We start from the raw sequence: 14,955 nt of genomic DNA on the forward strand, positions 1-14,955 counted from the left end.
GAGAGGAACCTGGTCCCACGATCACAACAACTGTAGCTGAAAATAGAGTTGTTGATGCAGTCCAAGGTACTCCACTTGCTGAAGTAAGAAGCGGCCAAGAATCTCAGTTGGATATACATGGCTTCTCTACCAATGAGATTTAGGTACCAAATTGGAAGCACAAAAGCTCACATCCTCTTGACAACATAATCACTCCTCTCGACTCAGGAATTCAGGCTAGGTCAAAAGCTAGAAACTCACTTGCCTTCTTAGCCTTTCTTTCTCAAATAGAGCCCAAAAACATCAAAGAAGCTTTGAAAGATGCAGATTGGATCAATGCCATGCAAGAAGAGATGCATCAATTTAAAAGAAACAAAGTATGGCACATGGTTCCTCGACCTGCAGATCGAACTGTTATAGGAACCAAGCGGGTATTCAGGAACAAACTTGATGAGTTTGGAAACACAACAAGAAATGAGGCAAGGATTGTAGTTCAAGGCTACAATCAGGAAGAAGGGATTGACTATGATGATACTTTTTTCTCCAGTTGCTCGAATGGAAGCTATCAGAATCCTTATTGCCTTTGCATCACATATGGAATTCACACTGTTCCAAATGGATGTCAAAAGTGCATTTCTGAATGGCTTCCTAAAAGAAGAAGTTTATGTCAAGCAACCTCCTGGATTTGAGAGTCACGAACATCCTGAGCATGTGTTCAAACTGGACAAGGCACTGTATGGGCTAAAGCTGGCTCCCTGGGCTTGGTATGAAAGGTTGTCAAAATTCCTTCTAGAAAAAGGCTTTATAAGAGAGAAAATTGACAACACTCTTTTTCTGAAGAAACGAGGGAGGAACTTACTCATTGTTCAAGTATATGTTGATGATATCATTTTCGGAGCCACAACTGACTCTCCTTGTGAAGAGTTTGCAAAACTCATGGGGAGTGAAGTTCAAGATGAGTATGATGGGAGAATTAAATTTCTTCCTGGGACTTCAAGTGAGGCAATCTCAAAAGTGGACATGGATAAGTCAGCAGAAGTATATCAAGGAGCTGCTGAAAAGGTTTGACATTGAAGCATCAAAAGTTATGGACACTCCTATTACCACAGCTACTCGTCTAGACATGGATGAACCCGGTTCCCCTGTAAATCAGACCATGTATAGAGGGATTATAGGGTCACTCTTGTATCTCACTGCAAGCAGACCAGACATTGTATTTGGCGTGGGTCTCTGCGCAAGATTTCAATCTAATCCAAAGGAATCTCATCCGAAGGCTGCCAAAAGAATATTGAGATATCTCAAAGGAACGCAGGACCTAGTTCTGTACTATCCCTCAGGTGACAGCTTTAATCTTGTTTGGTATGCTGATTATACAGGATATCTGGTGGACAGGAAAAGCATGTCTGGAATGGCACATTTCCTGGGTTCCTATCTAATCTTATGGGGTAAAAGGAAGCAAAACTCCGTGGCACTCTCAACTGCAGAAGCGGAATATGTAGCAGTTGCTTCTTGCTGTGCTCAATTGCTGTGGATCAAACAGTAGTTGGAAGACTTTGGAGTGTTCTCTGACTGTGTACCCCTCCTGTGTGACAATACAAGCGCACTTAATATGGCCAAAAATCCAGTCTAACATAAGAGAACCAAGTACATTGATGTGAGTCACCACTTCCTCGGAGACAATGTTGAAAAGGGGCTCATTTTCATGAAATTTTGCAGCATAAAAGATCAGATTGCAGGCATATTTACCAAGGCCTTTAGCAGAGAATATTTTGAAATAAATCGCCTAGCACTAGGGTTAATAAAACCCAACTGAGAACCTGATCCCCCGATGATTGGCTATGAAGGAAATATTAAGGTAAAATTAGTTAAAAAGTATTTTCTGGCACAGTCTAACTCATCTCTATACTATTACAGGTAGACACGCATGATGATTACAGAGCAAATAGGCAGTGGATGCAGTACACGCTGGTAAAAAGGGCAAAGCTTACAGATGCAAGATTAGTGAGGGAACCTGGTTCTCCTGACATAGATTAGTAGCTTCTTTGTTCTCTCATGCATAATTTTGAACGGTTAAAACAAGTGCCACATCATCAGTGCATCAGTTTCTTTTCCTTGCGTCTTGTGAACCCAAACGTCTCATATAATCGACCCGACTCCCAAAACTGCTGCCCTTTCTTAGCCGGTCCCTCATCCATCTTAAATACGTCCATCACTGTCACAAATCTTCACATCAAACTTCAAACTCTCCCTTCTTCTTCTTCTCTTCAAACTACCCATCCCCTTTCTTCAATTCATCACTTCTCACAATGGCTGAAAATCATGAAAACTCGAGTGTTCCAAGTAACATCCCAACTGTGTCCTCACCAGTCGAAACACCAATGTTTGACTCATCGCTCCACACTACTACTAGCCAAAACCCTAGGACAGAGTCACCCCCCACTCTCTGTTTCCTCTCCTACCCAATCGAGTTTTGGTTCTCATAGGAGTTGCAAAATCTCGACTCCTAAAAGGTTTGTAGCTACGAGCTCTCCTCCTGCCTCGCCGGAAAATCTGGGTGAAAAGGGTACAGTTGATGAAGAAGAAAATCAGGAAATCTCCAGTCTTCCTTTAGATGAAGGCTCAAATGCAGACCAAACGGCTGATTTTGAGAATGCTTCAGTTCCTAATCTTGAGCCCACAAGTACAACTACTTCTTCTTTTGCGTTTTTCATAGAGTTACAAGAGAAAAAAGTAATAAAAAACATGCTATCTATAGCTAATGAATGGGTTATTATCGAAGGAAGTGCGGATGGGTCTGAGGCTTAGGGGAAGAATCTAAGACTATGGTAGAGGGTAGAGAGCTTGTGCCCGTTGACAATCGGCAAAGGACAATACTACTGGGGGTCCCAAATGAGGGACCTGATCCCTCCTCAGAGGATCCAACTCAGGGGTCCTCTCAAGATCCCCAGGTCAGTATTGATCCTGCTCCCTCCCCTCATTTTGATGCTTAGCCTTTGTCTGTGGTTATGCCTGAGATGAGATCTGATTTTGAAGAAGTAGTTAGGGACAGTGAAGACGATTCTGATGATATGCCAATTGCTAGCTTGGCTAGGCGTAGACCAATGGTTGCTCAAGAGTCTGCTCCTAAGTGCCCTACTATAAGGTTGCAAAGGAAGGAGGCTCTTGAGTCTGCGCTTTAGAACAGCCAAGCTAAGTCAAGGAGAAGAAAATTAGTGAAATATGGGAAAGTTGTGAGAGAGCAGACAATGCTAGTTATGAATGTGGATGATGAAGTAGAAGAGGAACCTTGTTTCTTGACTAGAAAGCGCTCACAAAAGCATGGTCTCCCCAAGCCTAAAAGGGGATCTTTTATGTCTGCTGAAAGTTTGAACAAGTCTGATGATGTTGTCGCTAGTGAAAATGTGGTAAAAGAATCTGGCGAAAAGTTAGTAGAAGAGTCTACTTCTAGTGTGATGGAAGAATTGGGTGAAAAGTTTGTGAAGTCTGATAAAAAAGGAAAGAATGTTCGCAAGTCTGCTAAGAGAAAAGCTGACACTGATAAGGAACCTGGTTCATCAAAGAAGGCCAAAGTTGGTGATCCAAGGAGTGCTGGGAAAAAGAAGTTGAGGAATCAAAATGTGCTATGGGGCCGCACATTTTCCCCTGACATTTTGGAGGAGGCTGGTATGAGACAACTGGTTGAAATTTATGAGTTTAACAATGGACATATTTGTTCACAAGTGATGCTCCAAAGATGTATGAGGAGGAAGTTCAAAGTTTCTATGTCGACCTCTTCAAAGTTGAGGATGATCATACATGCGTGCTGGTGAATGGAGTTGACATGGTAATGGACTCTGCTTTGTTGGGATCTATTCTAGGTGTGCCTACTGAAGGATTGTCTAGTGTTTAGGGATCTTGTTCTCAAAATTTCAGAAATGCCATCCTGAAGGACAGAGCAGTTCAATAAGGGGAACGGGTACAGAAGAAGGCCCTCCTTCCAGTGTACTAACTGCTATTTGAGATGGTGAACAAGGTCTTGCTCCTCGTGCTGAAAGAAGATCTATCAATTCTCGTGCATACCTGTTCCTCATGGAAGCACTGGACAACTTCACTACCATCAACCTCCTTGGGATCATGATAGAGCACATGCAGAAAGTGACAGATTTTAAAGATGGTAATCATGGGCTGCCTTATGGGTTCCTTCTCACCAAGGTCTTTGAGTACTTCAAGGTTCCTCTGGGACAAGCTAAACTGGGCACTAAGAAGCAAACTTTCTCTAAGTTCACTCTGGAAGAATGTGAGTGCATTGATAGGACTGGAGGAGTTGGAAGCACTTCTACCATTTCTCAGTTGATCAACGCTCAGAACAATGTTACTGCTGAGATAAGGCAGTTGAAAGCAAGGAATGCTATTCTTGAGAGTCAGTTGAGTCAGCTTCAAGAGGCATCTGGTTCCAGTATCTCTCAAAGTGAAGAGGTTGCCCGTCTGACCAAGGAGAATGCTGAGCTCAAGAAGCAGGTGGAGGACCTGAAAGAGAAACTGTTCAATGAGCAAATGTCGGCGAATGCTCGAATGGATCTCGTCCTCAAAACCCTTGCCTCTGCCATTAAGCTCTCTCCTTCCAGTGCTCCCTAAACAGTGTCCCCTCAGTGTCAAGTCTTAAGTATTAGTTTCCTATGATTAGTTTTTTTTATGTTTGTGGTATTTATTTTTTTTGTCTAGAATTGTGGATGGTTGTCAGTAACATTGACTCTCATCCTTTTTTCAAATTCAAATTGTTTAATGGAAGCTTTTCCCTTTTTGCTGTATATGCCTTGTCTTTATGCTCTGTTTTTACTCATGTTGTATGCACACAAGTGGCATGAGTTAACTCAAGCTGGACTTCTTTTTGCTATAAGCCTATTACTAATCTTTTTATGATGCCAAAAGGGAAAAAAATAATTTAGGGGGAACAGGATGGGAAAGAGATATAGGGGGAATTCAGAAAATGCTGGTTCTTAGAGGGAATTTGAATTATAAGTTTATCATCATTAAAAAGGGAGAAATTGATAGGCTATATGTATATCTCTGTTATGTTTTGATGATCTAACAAACTTACTGTCAAGAACCAGATAAGGAACCTGTTACACATTCTCAAGACCTTAAGATCAAAAGGTTCCAGCTTGGGATATGGTTCAACTCTTCAGAGTCAAAGGAACAACAGAGGAAACAGATAGCTACCGCTTCCTGAAGAAACTGCACAAGTCAACTGCCCCAACTGTAAAGTTGCTGCCTGCACACGTTACAGTGCAGGAACAATGCAGCAGTCAACTTCATGGGAGGTGTCTTTTACCTACCTTGCTTACATAATCGTAGTGATGTCACAAATGTATTATTAACATCAATGAAGGTAAAACAAATATTTTGATCACTTAGAGAAATTACTCAAGCACACTCTCTATGATTGATCATCAAGAAAACGATTCTCAAGTGCATCAAGAAAAAAGAACAAAACTACTACGAACCAGTTCCCCATATCAATTTATTGTATATCCTTAGTTGAGTTGTAACTTTGTAATAGTTCTTCAATTGTAATTCCTACTTAGCTTGTTTAGAAACATTGCGTAGGAAACCCTTTGTAAATCATAAACCCTTGTATTTGTGTCTTGGCTAGAGTTAGTCGAGTTGTAAAGTCTTTGTCATAGAGTTATTACAAAGTGGCTCGTAATAGCGTGTTACAAGTTAGTGAGGGATTAAATTAATCCCTAGGTTACATAGGTTATAATCTGAAAGTTGCTCAGTAGTGAAGTTGAAATCCTACAAGGGTAGGTCGTGATTTTTAATCCCGTTGAGCTGTTGTCATTTACTCACTGCAGTGTACGTGATTTTTGTGAAAACTTATATATGTGGGAACTTATAGAGAACTTGATTCTCTATATAGTTTGGTGGATCCTTAAATTATATCAGTTATTGTGCGTTAGAGTTCAGAGAGATTATGTTTTTTGTGCAATAAAGTCAAATGAAATATGCAGTTCTAGCTGGTGTACTAATTAATATACGGAGTTTCCCAAGATTAGCGACCACTGAAAAACGTTTCTTTTACATAACATCGATAAAGATTTTTGCTAGTAAAAAGAGTCTTAACCTATACAATGGTAATAACGGTAAAAAATGAAATTTTGGAATATAGAATTTACCGCGATAACTGTCATCATAAGTCCATAAAAGGTACTTGTTCATGTTAGTTTTCCAAGTGACGCAATTACCTCATAATAAAAGATTTACACAATTACAGATTGGCCGAGAACTAAAGAGAAAATAGAATGGGAAAGTGGGGATAGGAGAAGAGAATAGTTGGGTCACAAGGGGAGTGAGAAATTGAAACAAACAAAACCCCAAAGAACGGACTTTCCAAAAGTGGAAGGCATCATAATCAATTCACTTTTTCACATAAATAAATACAATGTCATAGAAGAAAGAAAGTCCGTGTGACCACTCAAGCGAGAAAGCAAATAAAGATAGGAATTGTATACTCCATTTGTTTGGGTGGGAGCGAAAAATAATGGAAAGCAAAAGGAAAAAATAATACTAGGAACAGATTATTCTATCAACTACTCATGTTGGGTGAATGATGAAATGAATGAAGAAAGTGATGTATCGAGAAATTCAGTACTAAATAATGTGGCCACCGATGCTTGTGAATTTTCTTAAAAACAGAAGTCACCATCCAACTTCTCCCTTTTTTTTCCCCTCATATAATTTCAAAATAAAACCAAAAAGATTTGTTAATAATATAAAAAAAATTAAAAGCTTCTTGATCAAGTAAAATTAAGATTATTAATCAAGGCAACTGCTGAAGCAATATACATTTCGGAAAGCATCCTCTTTAATATTTTATATTAAAAGGAAATATAAAATAAGAAAGACTTGACATATCCATTTATATTACCTTATTTCATACAAAACTGATAAGGTTAAATTGATTGATTTTGTGTAAACACTCTATGCAGATAACTATTTACCAGAGTGTTAGAGTTGTAGCTTAATATCATAATTTCACCTTTGTATCACTATGAGTATAATTTAGTCCAGTTTTCAAGCAAAATTATCTATAAGAAAAAGAAAATGGTCCCTGTTATTTTAATCTATGTATCCCCAACTCAGAAAAAATACGTACGTATTTATATTTCACGCCAACCTATACATCTGAAACAACCCATTTGCTTTCTTCGTCACTTCCTATCACGTGACATGCATACATATACAACTATACAGACAACTGACTTGGTGATTTGTTTGATTAATTACTACTCCTAATTACCTAATCTGGTAAGTAGCAGAGTAAAAGTAATGAAATTACTCAGACAAATAATCGTACAGCTCTGTATAAGGACAAAAAAGTGAATGAATGAATGGATTGAATCTGCCTCTCTAATTTCTCTGAGGATTTTACAGTGTTTCGTGGATCCTATGCAAAGTAAAGAATCTAACAAAGTTTGCAAGTGTGGTGCAGTATTCTCGTGCTGTCTTTGAACAGACGATTCATTTGTAATTTTCTTCTTTTCTTCACTTTCTAGTACTATGTACTCCGCTGTACGTGGACTTACACTTATCCTGAGGAGCGTGGGAAAGATTTTTGGACCACCTGAGTGAGAGAGAGAAAGAAAGAAGTTGACGAATTTATAGATTAGCATATTTTTTTAAAAACAAATTTAACATATTGCCAATCAATAGTAGATACAGCTTATTCAGCTTAGTGGCCACCTTATTAGCCGGGACCGTTAAATCGGTGGCGAAGTCAGAAATTTTATTCAGGGTATTTAAACTTGAAATAATTAAAAAGAATATCCGATAAAAAGTCTTCAATATACATTATATATCATAAAAATGTATTATTGTACCTATATATACAATGTAATTTTTCGAGGAAGGATGATCAGTTGACTTAGGGCTATGTACCTTCGCCCCTTGGCTCAACAATATTGGTGACCTAAAGCCAAAACCTCAATAAGAGACCTTCAATTTATTTAATAAAATTTAATATATTATTTTCCTTTTTCTTTTTCTGTAACAATGGTATACCAACCATCTTGTATGTATCTTGATCATTTACTCATTTACCTACTAACTCTCACCATTGCAAATATTTTGTAATTCTACTCACTAAGGCTTAGATAATATTTTTACAAGAAATATATATTGAAGGTTAAGACAATATTCTTATAAATTCTCATAATTTAATAATTTTAATTTTGTACCAATAAATAGATGTCAATATAATTTCATATATTTAGTCAAGTCTATTTCGAAGTGACAAAATGTCTTAATCTTCTCTTTATAAGAAATAATTAACTCTAATACTACAATAGACTTCGTTCTCTTATTATCAAAGTTATTATCAAATTATTTATTTTCATATATTGCATAGTCATTATAAAACTCGAGTTATTTATTTGAATAACCTCTATCATATTTCAAACAAAGAAGTATATATAAAATCTAGTTTCTTTTATTAATAATTTTATAATATTTAATACTATATAATTTGAACATTTTCGGGCCCTTCAATTCTAGGGGCCTGTGACTTTCCCTTAAAGCCGACGCTGCTTTGTTAGTAAATTTTAATATAAATCTAAGTGTTTTCTGAATAGCCAGCTTAGCTATTTCAGTTTGTGTAGTCAAAAACCACAACAACTTTGCTACTTTTGGTTTATCCTTTCATCAAATCGGCACTTGTTATCTCAAAATTTTATAAATTCATGAAATATTCATACAGATATTAAAGATATCAAATATTATCTTTCTCAAAACTACATAAGTGATCAAGTAATGTTTTTACTCTTTTGGAAACCAAATACTTTCCTAGGAAGTCTACATTATCCAATGTTCAAGAAAAACGCTACTTAAACTTTCAAATCATGAAGAATAATACAAAGAAAAGAATCAACGGAACAAATAGAATTGTACCCATAAAGATTCATCAATAAAAAAATTCTTGATTGAAGTTATTTTAAAAAAAAATAGGCATAGGCACTTGTTTTATTTATTTATTTATTTTCAATTAGAAAAAGAGAAAGAGAGAATATCATGAAATCCTATTTTATCAAGTTGTATTGTACATTGTTCTGACATGACAACTCTGTTTAACTAATACATAATTATTTTAATATAATAATAGTAATACAATAATAGGAATGGACAAAAATAGAAGGTTGGCTATTATATTAAATCGATTATGACGCCCTAGATGATGAAACCGCGCACCATTTTTAATAATTTCGTTTATCACCTAGTATAATATCGAATTGAAAGTTGGACATCAAAGCTCCACATCTGGATTGATTTATTTAATCTCATACTTAAAAGGTTTATTAAGATTTTTTAAATTATTTCTATATTTGTACTCTGTTCCCTGGCAAAGTACACAATTATAGAAACTAGCGGTAGAAGCGACTAAATCAGGAAAACCCTACTTTGACCTTTATTGGATGATGACCAGGCTCGGGTTTTATTTTTCAAAAATATTTTTGGTGTGTAAGGTTCTTGATAAGAGAAGATAAAGGTCTATTGAAGACCAAACTTTGCATCTATAGATATATATTTTCCGCACCCCTATCTTTCCCATGAGGATACAATGTTTACACATAGTGGTAAATAAACTTTACAACTTTTAAATTTTTATTTTATGTGATACCTTTTTGAATTAAGTTAAAAAACGGTACTATATTTTTATGGTTTTAAACTTTTTGACTTTAAATATTAGTATATTTTATCCTTGACGATGAGCTTGTAACCATAAATTTATCACAGCAGAGCATTAGATCAAACTTCACTAGTCACATGTGGAGATATTTTTTTCATCTATAGATATACAATAACAACTCTACAGGTTTGCAATTCAATATTCACTTTTCATTCTCTACGTGCTTTGAAGTTAATTTTAGTGTAATGCTAAAGCGTCGCGCGAAGGCCCGGGTAGCAAGGTGCCGTGATGGATCTCTCGCCATAATTTTCTCGAACCAAAAAAAGAAAAAGAAAAAAGTTAATTTTAGGATTGAGGTCCAGAAGATGAGAGTAGCACATATGAAAATGCTGAGATGGATGTGTGGGCATACCAGGTCAGATAAGATTAAGAATGAAGATATTCTGGACAAGATGTGAGTGGCTTACGTAGAGGACAAGATGCGGGAAGCGAGACTTAGATAAATGCACTATTAAGGAGGTGTGAGAGGTTGGTCTTGATTGGTATGAGGAGTAGAGGTAGTCCAAAAAAGTATTGGGGAGATGTGATTAGGTAGGACATGTGATACTTCAGCTTACCGATCGAGAACATGATCTTTGATAGAAAGGTGTACAACAACAACAACAACGACCCAGTAAAATCTCACCAGTGGGATCCGGGGAAGGTAGAGTGTACGCAGACCTTACCCCTACCCCAACGGAAATAGAGAAGCTATTTCCGGAAGACCCTCGACTCACTTTGATAAGAAGGTATGAATGTCAAGAATTAATGTAAAGGGTTAATAGATAATCGAGTGCTTTTCTTTCTAGCACCAATAATATAAGTGTAATCTTGTATTTTCTTAGTTGTAAATCTCTATTATTACTTGTTATTTCTTTAGCTTTGGATTGTTTTGCTTGTTGGGTTAAAGTCTATCGAAAACAACATACTCTTTTGCCTTCTTATATCCCACTTATGGGTTCTTGTTATTGTTGTTAAGTCCCTCTCACCATAATAGCCATGTCTGACACATACTATTAGTCATGAGAACTGATTCAAAGGACAACCATTGACAAGTGACAATTCATCCCCATGCGGTGATATTTCCCAGAAAACAAAACCATCCCATTTTGTACATCTGCCTACTTGCCCTCTTTTCTTTTCACTCTGTCCTTATTTTCACATGTCTAAAAAAGAACAGAAGATAAAAAAAAAAAGGAGAACTTTGACCTGTGCTAACGTTCTTAGTATGAACAAGACTAATCAAAAGTTCCCCATTTTAACAAAAGATATGTAGCGTACCTGTCAAAGAGTTTTGGTACTCTTTCTACTCATTACACATCAATTACCCAAAGACGTTAATTTGTTTATTCCATCTCGTTACTCAAATGGGAGTTTGAAGTGGTTGGGCTTTTGTTACAAGTAAAAGAATGAAGACAAAAATAAACGAATAAAAAAATACTATATAATACTCCATAAGAAGCTCCAGATGTAAACAAGTTACAATGAGAGGTTGGTGAAAAGCACGACTGCGAATGGGGGCAAATTAAATTGCCAGCTTATAGTCAGAAGAATCTAATAGAAGTCTAGTTGAAAATCTTTCCTTCAGTTAGTTTTGGACAAATGCGGAGGAGACATATTTTCCAAAAAGTTAAGAATTTCCCAAAACTTTTGTCCACCCTTTTGTTTCTATTTTTCTTTTTCCGGGGTTCCAACCAAAAGAGCCTTGGGTAATATGTATTAAGAATCTCAACCCTTTACTCTTTACAAAGGTTTATAAACCACAAGTAGAAAATGGCAAAGAAATATGATGAAGAAGTGGAATATGGTCAATTAGAGGGTCTCATGAAAGAGTGATGGAAGCCATTTTCTGAGGACCAATTTTGAGGTCTTACTATCTGCTGGGGGAATCCTGATGATGCTGCAGCAGCTGCAAATATCTGAGGAGGATAATTGGATTGCCATTGTGAAGAAGCATTGCTTGTTGACAGCGAAATTTCTCCTACATTTGTAGCTCCAATTCTGCCTCCATTGCTGCCGCTTGGAAATTGAAATATATACATATATATATATATATATATATATATATATATATATATATATATATATAGTCATGTTAAAATGTAAAAATGGCTCGGAGAAAAGTTAAGATGCCACTTATGGTAAATGATAAAATTGGGTATATATTCACTTGATAATTTGATGAGCTGAACTGATGTGGAAACATTTGAATCATATGGGATTCACCAGGTCTCATAAATTGGCCAAACCGTTGTACTTGACTATTATTATTAGGCTTCAACGACACTGGAGAATGTAGGTGTGTCTGGCTCAAGAGCTGCAACGTTTCTGATTCATTGTACCCCTTATCTCTTCTTCGACCATTCATATCGATTGGAGCAGTTTGCTTCTGGAAAATAAAACATTTTGCATTTGAAGATCAAAAGAAAAAGGAAGATAATTTTAAACTATAATATTCAACTAATTAATTAGTACCTCAGGCCTTAATCCTTGCTGCCGCCAATCAACACCAAATTGCATAGATGAAGGATTTTGACCCCTATTAATATTATCCCCATTTTCTCGGTTTCCTTGCTTTGAGCTTGAACCACCCAAGCTCAGGTCAAGATTGTGATCTGCTGCATTATCAGTAGATTCTGGAAAACCACACTAATGAATATTTTGCAGCTTAATCTTTTCTGTATAATTTTTTTTTCTGATCTTCTGTTAACAAAATTACAGCAACTTAATTACCACGTAGAAAGCAAAAAAATGTAGTATGGTATTTACCAGTTGAGTTGAGTTCATTTTCATAAATGCTAGGATCAAAGTTAGTAACTGCATCCTTCCCATTACACTTGATGGCAGCTTTATCATAAGCCCTATATATAGTTGAAGCAAATTAAAAAAAAAAAAAAAAAAAAAACGTTAGCCGCACTATATATTCAATAAATTAAAGGCCTAAGGCTCTTTATTAATTAGTAATTCGAGAGCAAGCAATGGAAATTAATAAGTACTAAGTAGGAAAAATAAATTAGGCAGTGCAACCACACACCTGGCAGCTTCAACCTCAGTATCAAAGAGGCCCAAATAAACGTACCTATTCAACAAAAATTCGAGAATAAAAGTTAATAGGTAGTAAAGAATGGATGGAATTGAGAACAAAAAAGGACTATTCCCTAAGAAAATGGATTGAACCCACTCAGAAGAATAATAAGTCAGTATGAGAATAGGATTTATTTTTTTACTGTTTACTTTTTGCCTAAGAACTGTCCCATTCTAGCTTCCCATCTACCACATTTGTGCAAAGTCACCCCTCTATACTTGGAGCTTCCCCTCGGAAATCCAGTACTTTGCCTCCGAAGCACATGCACAAATTCTTCCTTTGTTAAATTGGTCATCTGTATCATACCCAAAAAAAATAAAAAATCGAAAAAAGAATAAAAAACAATTTAATTCTTCCAATCAAAATGTAAAGCAAACAACTGTTGAAGATAAGGAAAACACTGTTGAAGATGAGGCCAGGATTATACAAAAGTTCTCCAACTATACAGGCACACAGAAATCAGAAAAAATATAAAACACACTTTTCCAAATCTGTCACGCTGATCAGATCATGAAATTACCTGTTTCAAGTCGGACTCATAATCCTCTAAGTTAAAGTTTATGTCTGCTTCCACTCCCCGGAATTTGATAGCTGCCCTATCGTATGCCCTGTAAATTTTTTATTTTTAATTTATCAGATATAATTACAAAAAACAAAAATAAAAAACAAACGAAGAACATTTAGTATTGAGAACCAGAAGCTCACCGAGCTGCTGCATGTGCCGTATCAAATCCACCTATACAGAAATATTGATGAAAAGGAAACCCCGTTTAAATTATCAGATTAATTTTCGATATGAACAATAGCAAATGATGCTATTAATTACTAAGCTTAAAACTCAGTTCAAAAAAATAAAGATCACATACCTAGATAAACTTGCTTCCCGCAATCCCTGAAATTATTAAAGCAAATGAGGAAAAGGAACACGGGTAATAAATTCAGAATAATAAATAACGAGAGCGATGGTAGGTATAAATTGGAATCATCAAAAATTTGGAGCGTGGAGTGAATGGTTTTAAGGGCGCACCATATGTGAGACTCCCACCGGCCAGTTCTCCGGTAGAAGGTAACCCCACGGTACTGTGAGCTCCTAGACCTTGGTCCACGGCGGCTCTTCTTCGTAGGCTGCTGCTGCTGTTGTTGAGCCACATCCATTGGCTTGCCCGCTCCCGTGTTGCCAAGTGGCTCAGTTTGGTAAAATTTAACTCCAACCCAGTGAGCCATGGGAAAATTCGGGGATCCATTGGTAGGCGCACTCGTTTCAGACTCATCAACCGGAAAAAACTGACGGGTTACCGGCTGTTCCTCATCGTCGTTACCGGGACCCACCACGGAGAAGCCGAATATTTTGCTAGGACTACTTCTCTTTTTCTTGCCTTTTTCTCCATCTTCCTCCTCCGAAATATCATCAATAGCTACTGCCGATGAACTTGAATTCGAAACGGATCCGACCCGTTTACCTTTCTCATCATCGCCCTCTAGCTCTATAGGAGAAGAGCAGCCTTCTTCTGATTTTTCATCCCTTCGTCGATCTGGAGAATCGTTTAGATCCCACATTTCTCTACACTCCATAAACCCAAGAATCACAAAACTATACAATAAAAAATAGTAGAAAATTTTGAAGATATTTTATGGGTCAGCTCCTCTCATCTCCGACCCAGGGGGTGGGGTGGGGTGGGTATGGTGGTGTGGGGGTTATGGCTATTGCTACAAAAGGACTTGTTTTCAGTTTCCTAAACTTTTAAATATTCTTCTCTCTCTCTAGTTGTGCTTCTTTGTTCTTCTCTCTCTTTGTCTGTCTAAAATAGATGCGTGGAGTTGAATATATACTATTAAATAATGATAAAAAATCGAAAGTTGTGTGCTGAGTATTGAAAGAACATGAAACCTACGACTTATAGAGAGGTTAAGTTGTTGGGAAAAAAAAGGTTAGTGGAGAGAGATATAGGGTTAGATATGATACATATATGTTTCCCACTTGTATTAAGTTACTACTAGTAGTAGTATTTCACTAGATCTTGTGCCATTCCTCTCTTAGCTGCCCAATAAAGACATAGACGAGGCCAATTTTAGAACACTACCCCTAAAAGCAGCCACCCCATTTCACCCAACCCTAGTACTACTAATCTATTTTCTTGTCCCAAGTCACTTGCCTTTCTCTCTTGTTTAATCATTCATAAATACTTTTGCT

The 14,955-nt window shown here is 36.8% G+C and overlaps 1 protein-coding gene across 1 annotated transcript; it reads right to left on the reverse strand.

The window, feature by feature from the left end:
- Nucleotides 1–11,003: 11,003 nt before the first annotated feature.
- On the reverse strand, nucleotides 11,004–14,726 carry LOC107764494 (floral homeotic protein APETALA 2). Its single transcript, XM_075234515.1, has 10 exons — nucleotides 13,792–14,726; nucleotides 13,631–13,656; nucleotides 13,470–13,500; nucleotides 13,285–13,372; nucleotides 12,914–13,059; nucleotides 12,714–12,758; nucleotides 12,449–12,540; nucleotides 12,155–12,315; nucleotides 11,848–12,068; nucleotides 11,004–11,710 (listed from the first exon to the last, which is right to left on the reverse strand). The coding sequence occupies exons 1-10, from the start codon at nucleotides 14,334–14,336 to the stop codon at nucleotides 11,488–11,490; spliced, it is 1,578 nt and encodes a 525-aa protein (XP_075090616.1). The 5' UTR covers nucleotides 14,337–14,726; the 3' UTR covers nucleotides 11,004–11,487.
- Between the last annotated feature and the right edge of the window lie 229 nt (nucleotides 14,727–14,955).

Source organism: Nicotiana tabacum, chromosome 17 (genome assembly GCF_000715075.1).
Source record: "Nicotiana tabacum cultivar K326 chromosome 17, ASM71507v2, whole genome shotgun sequence".
Lineage (NCBI taxonomy): Eukaryota > Viridiplantae > Streptophyta > Magnoliopsida > Solanales > Solanaceae > Nicotiana > Nicotiana tabacum.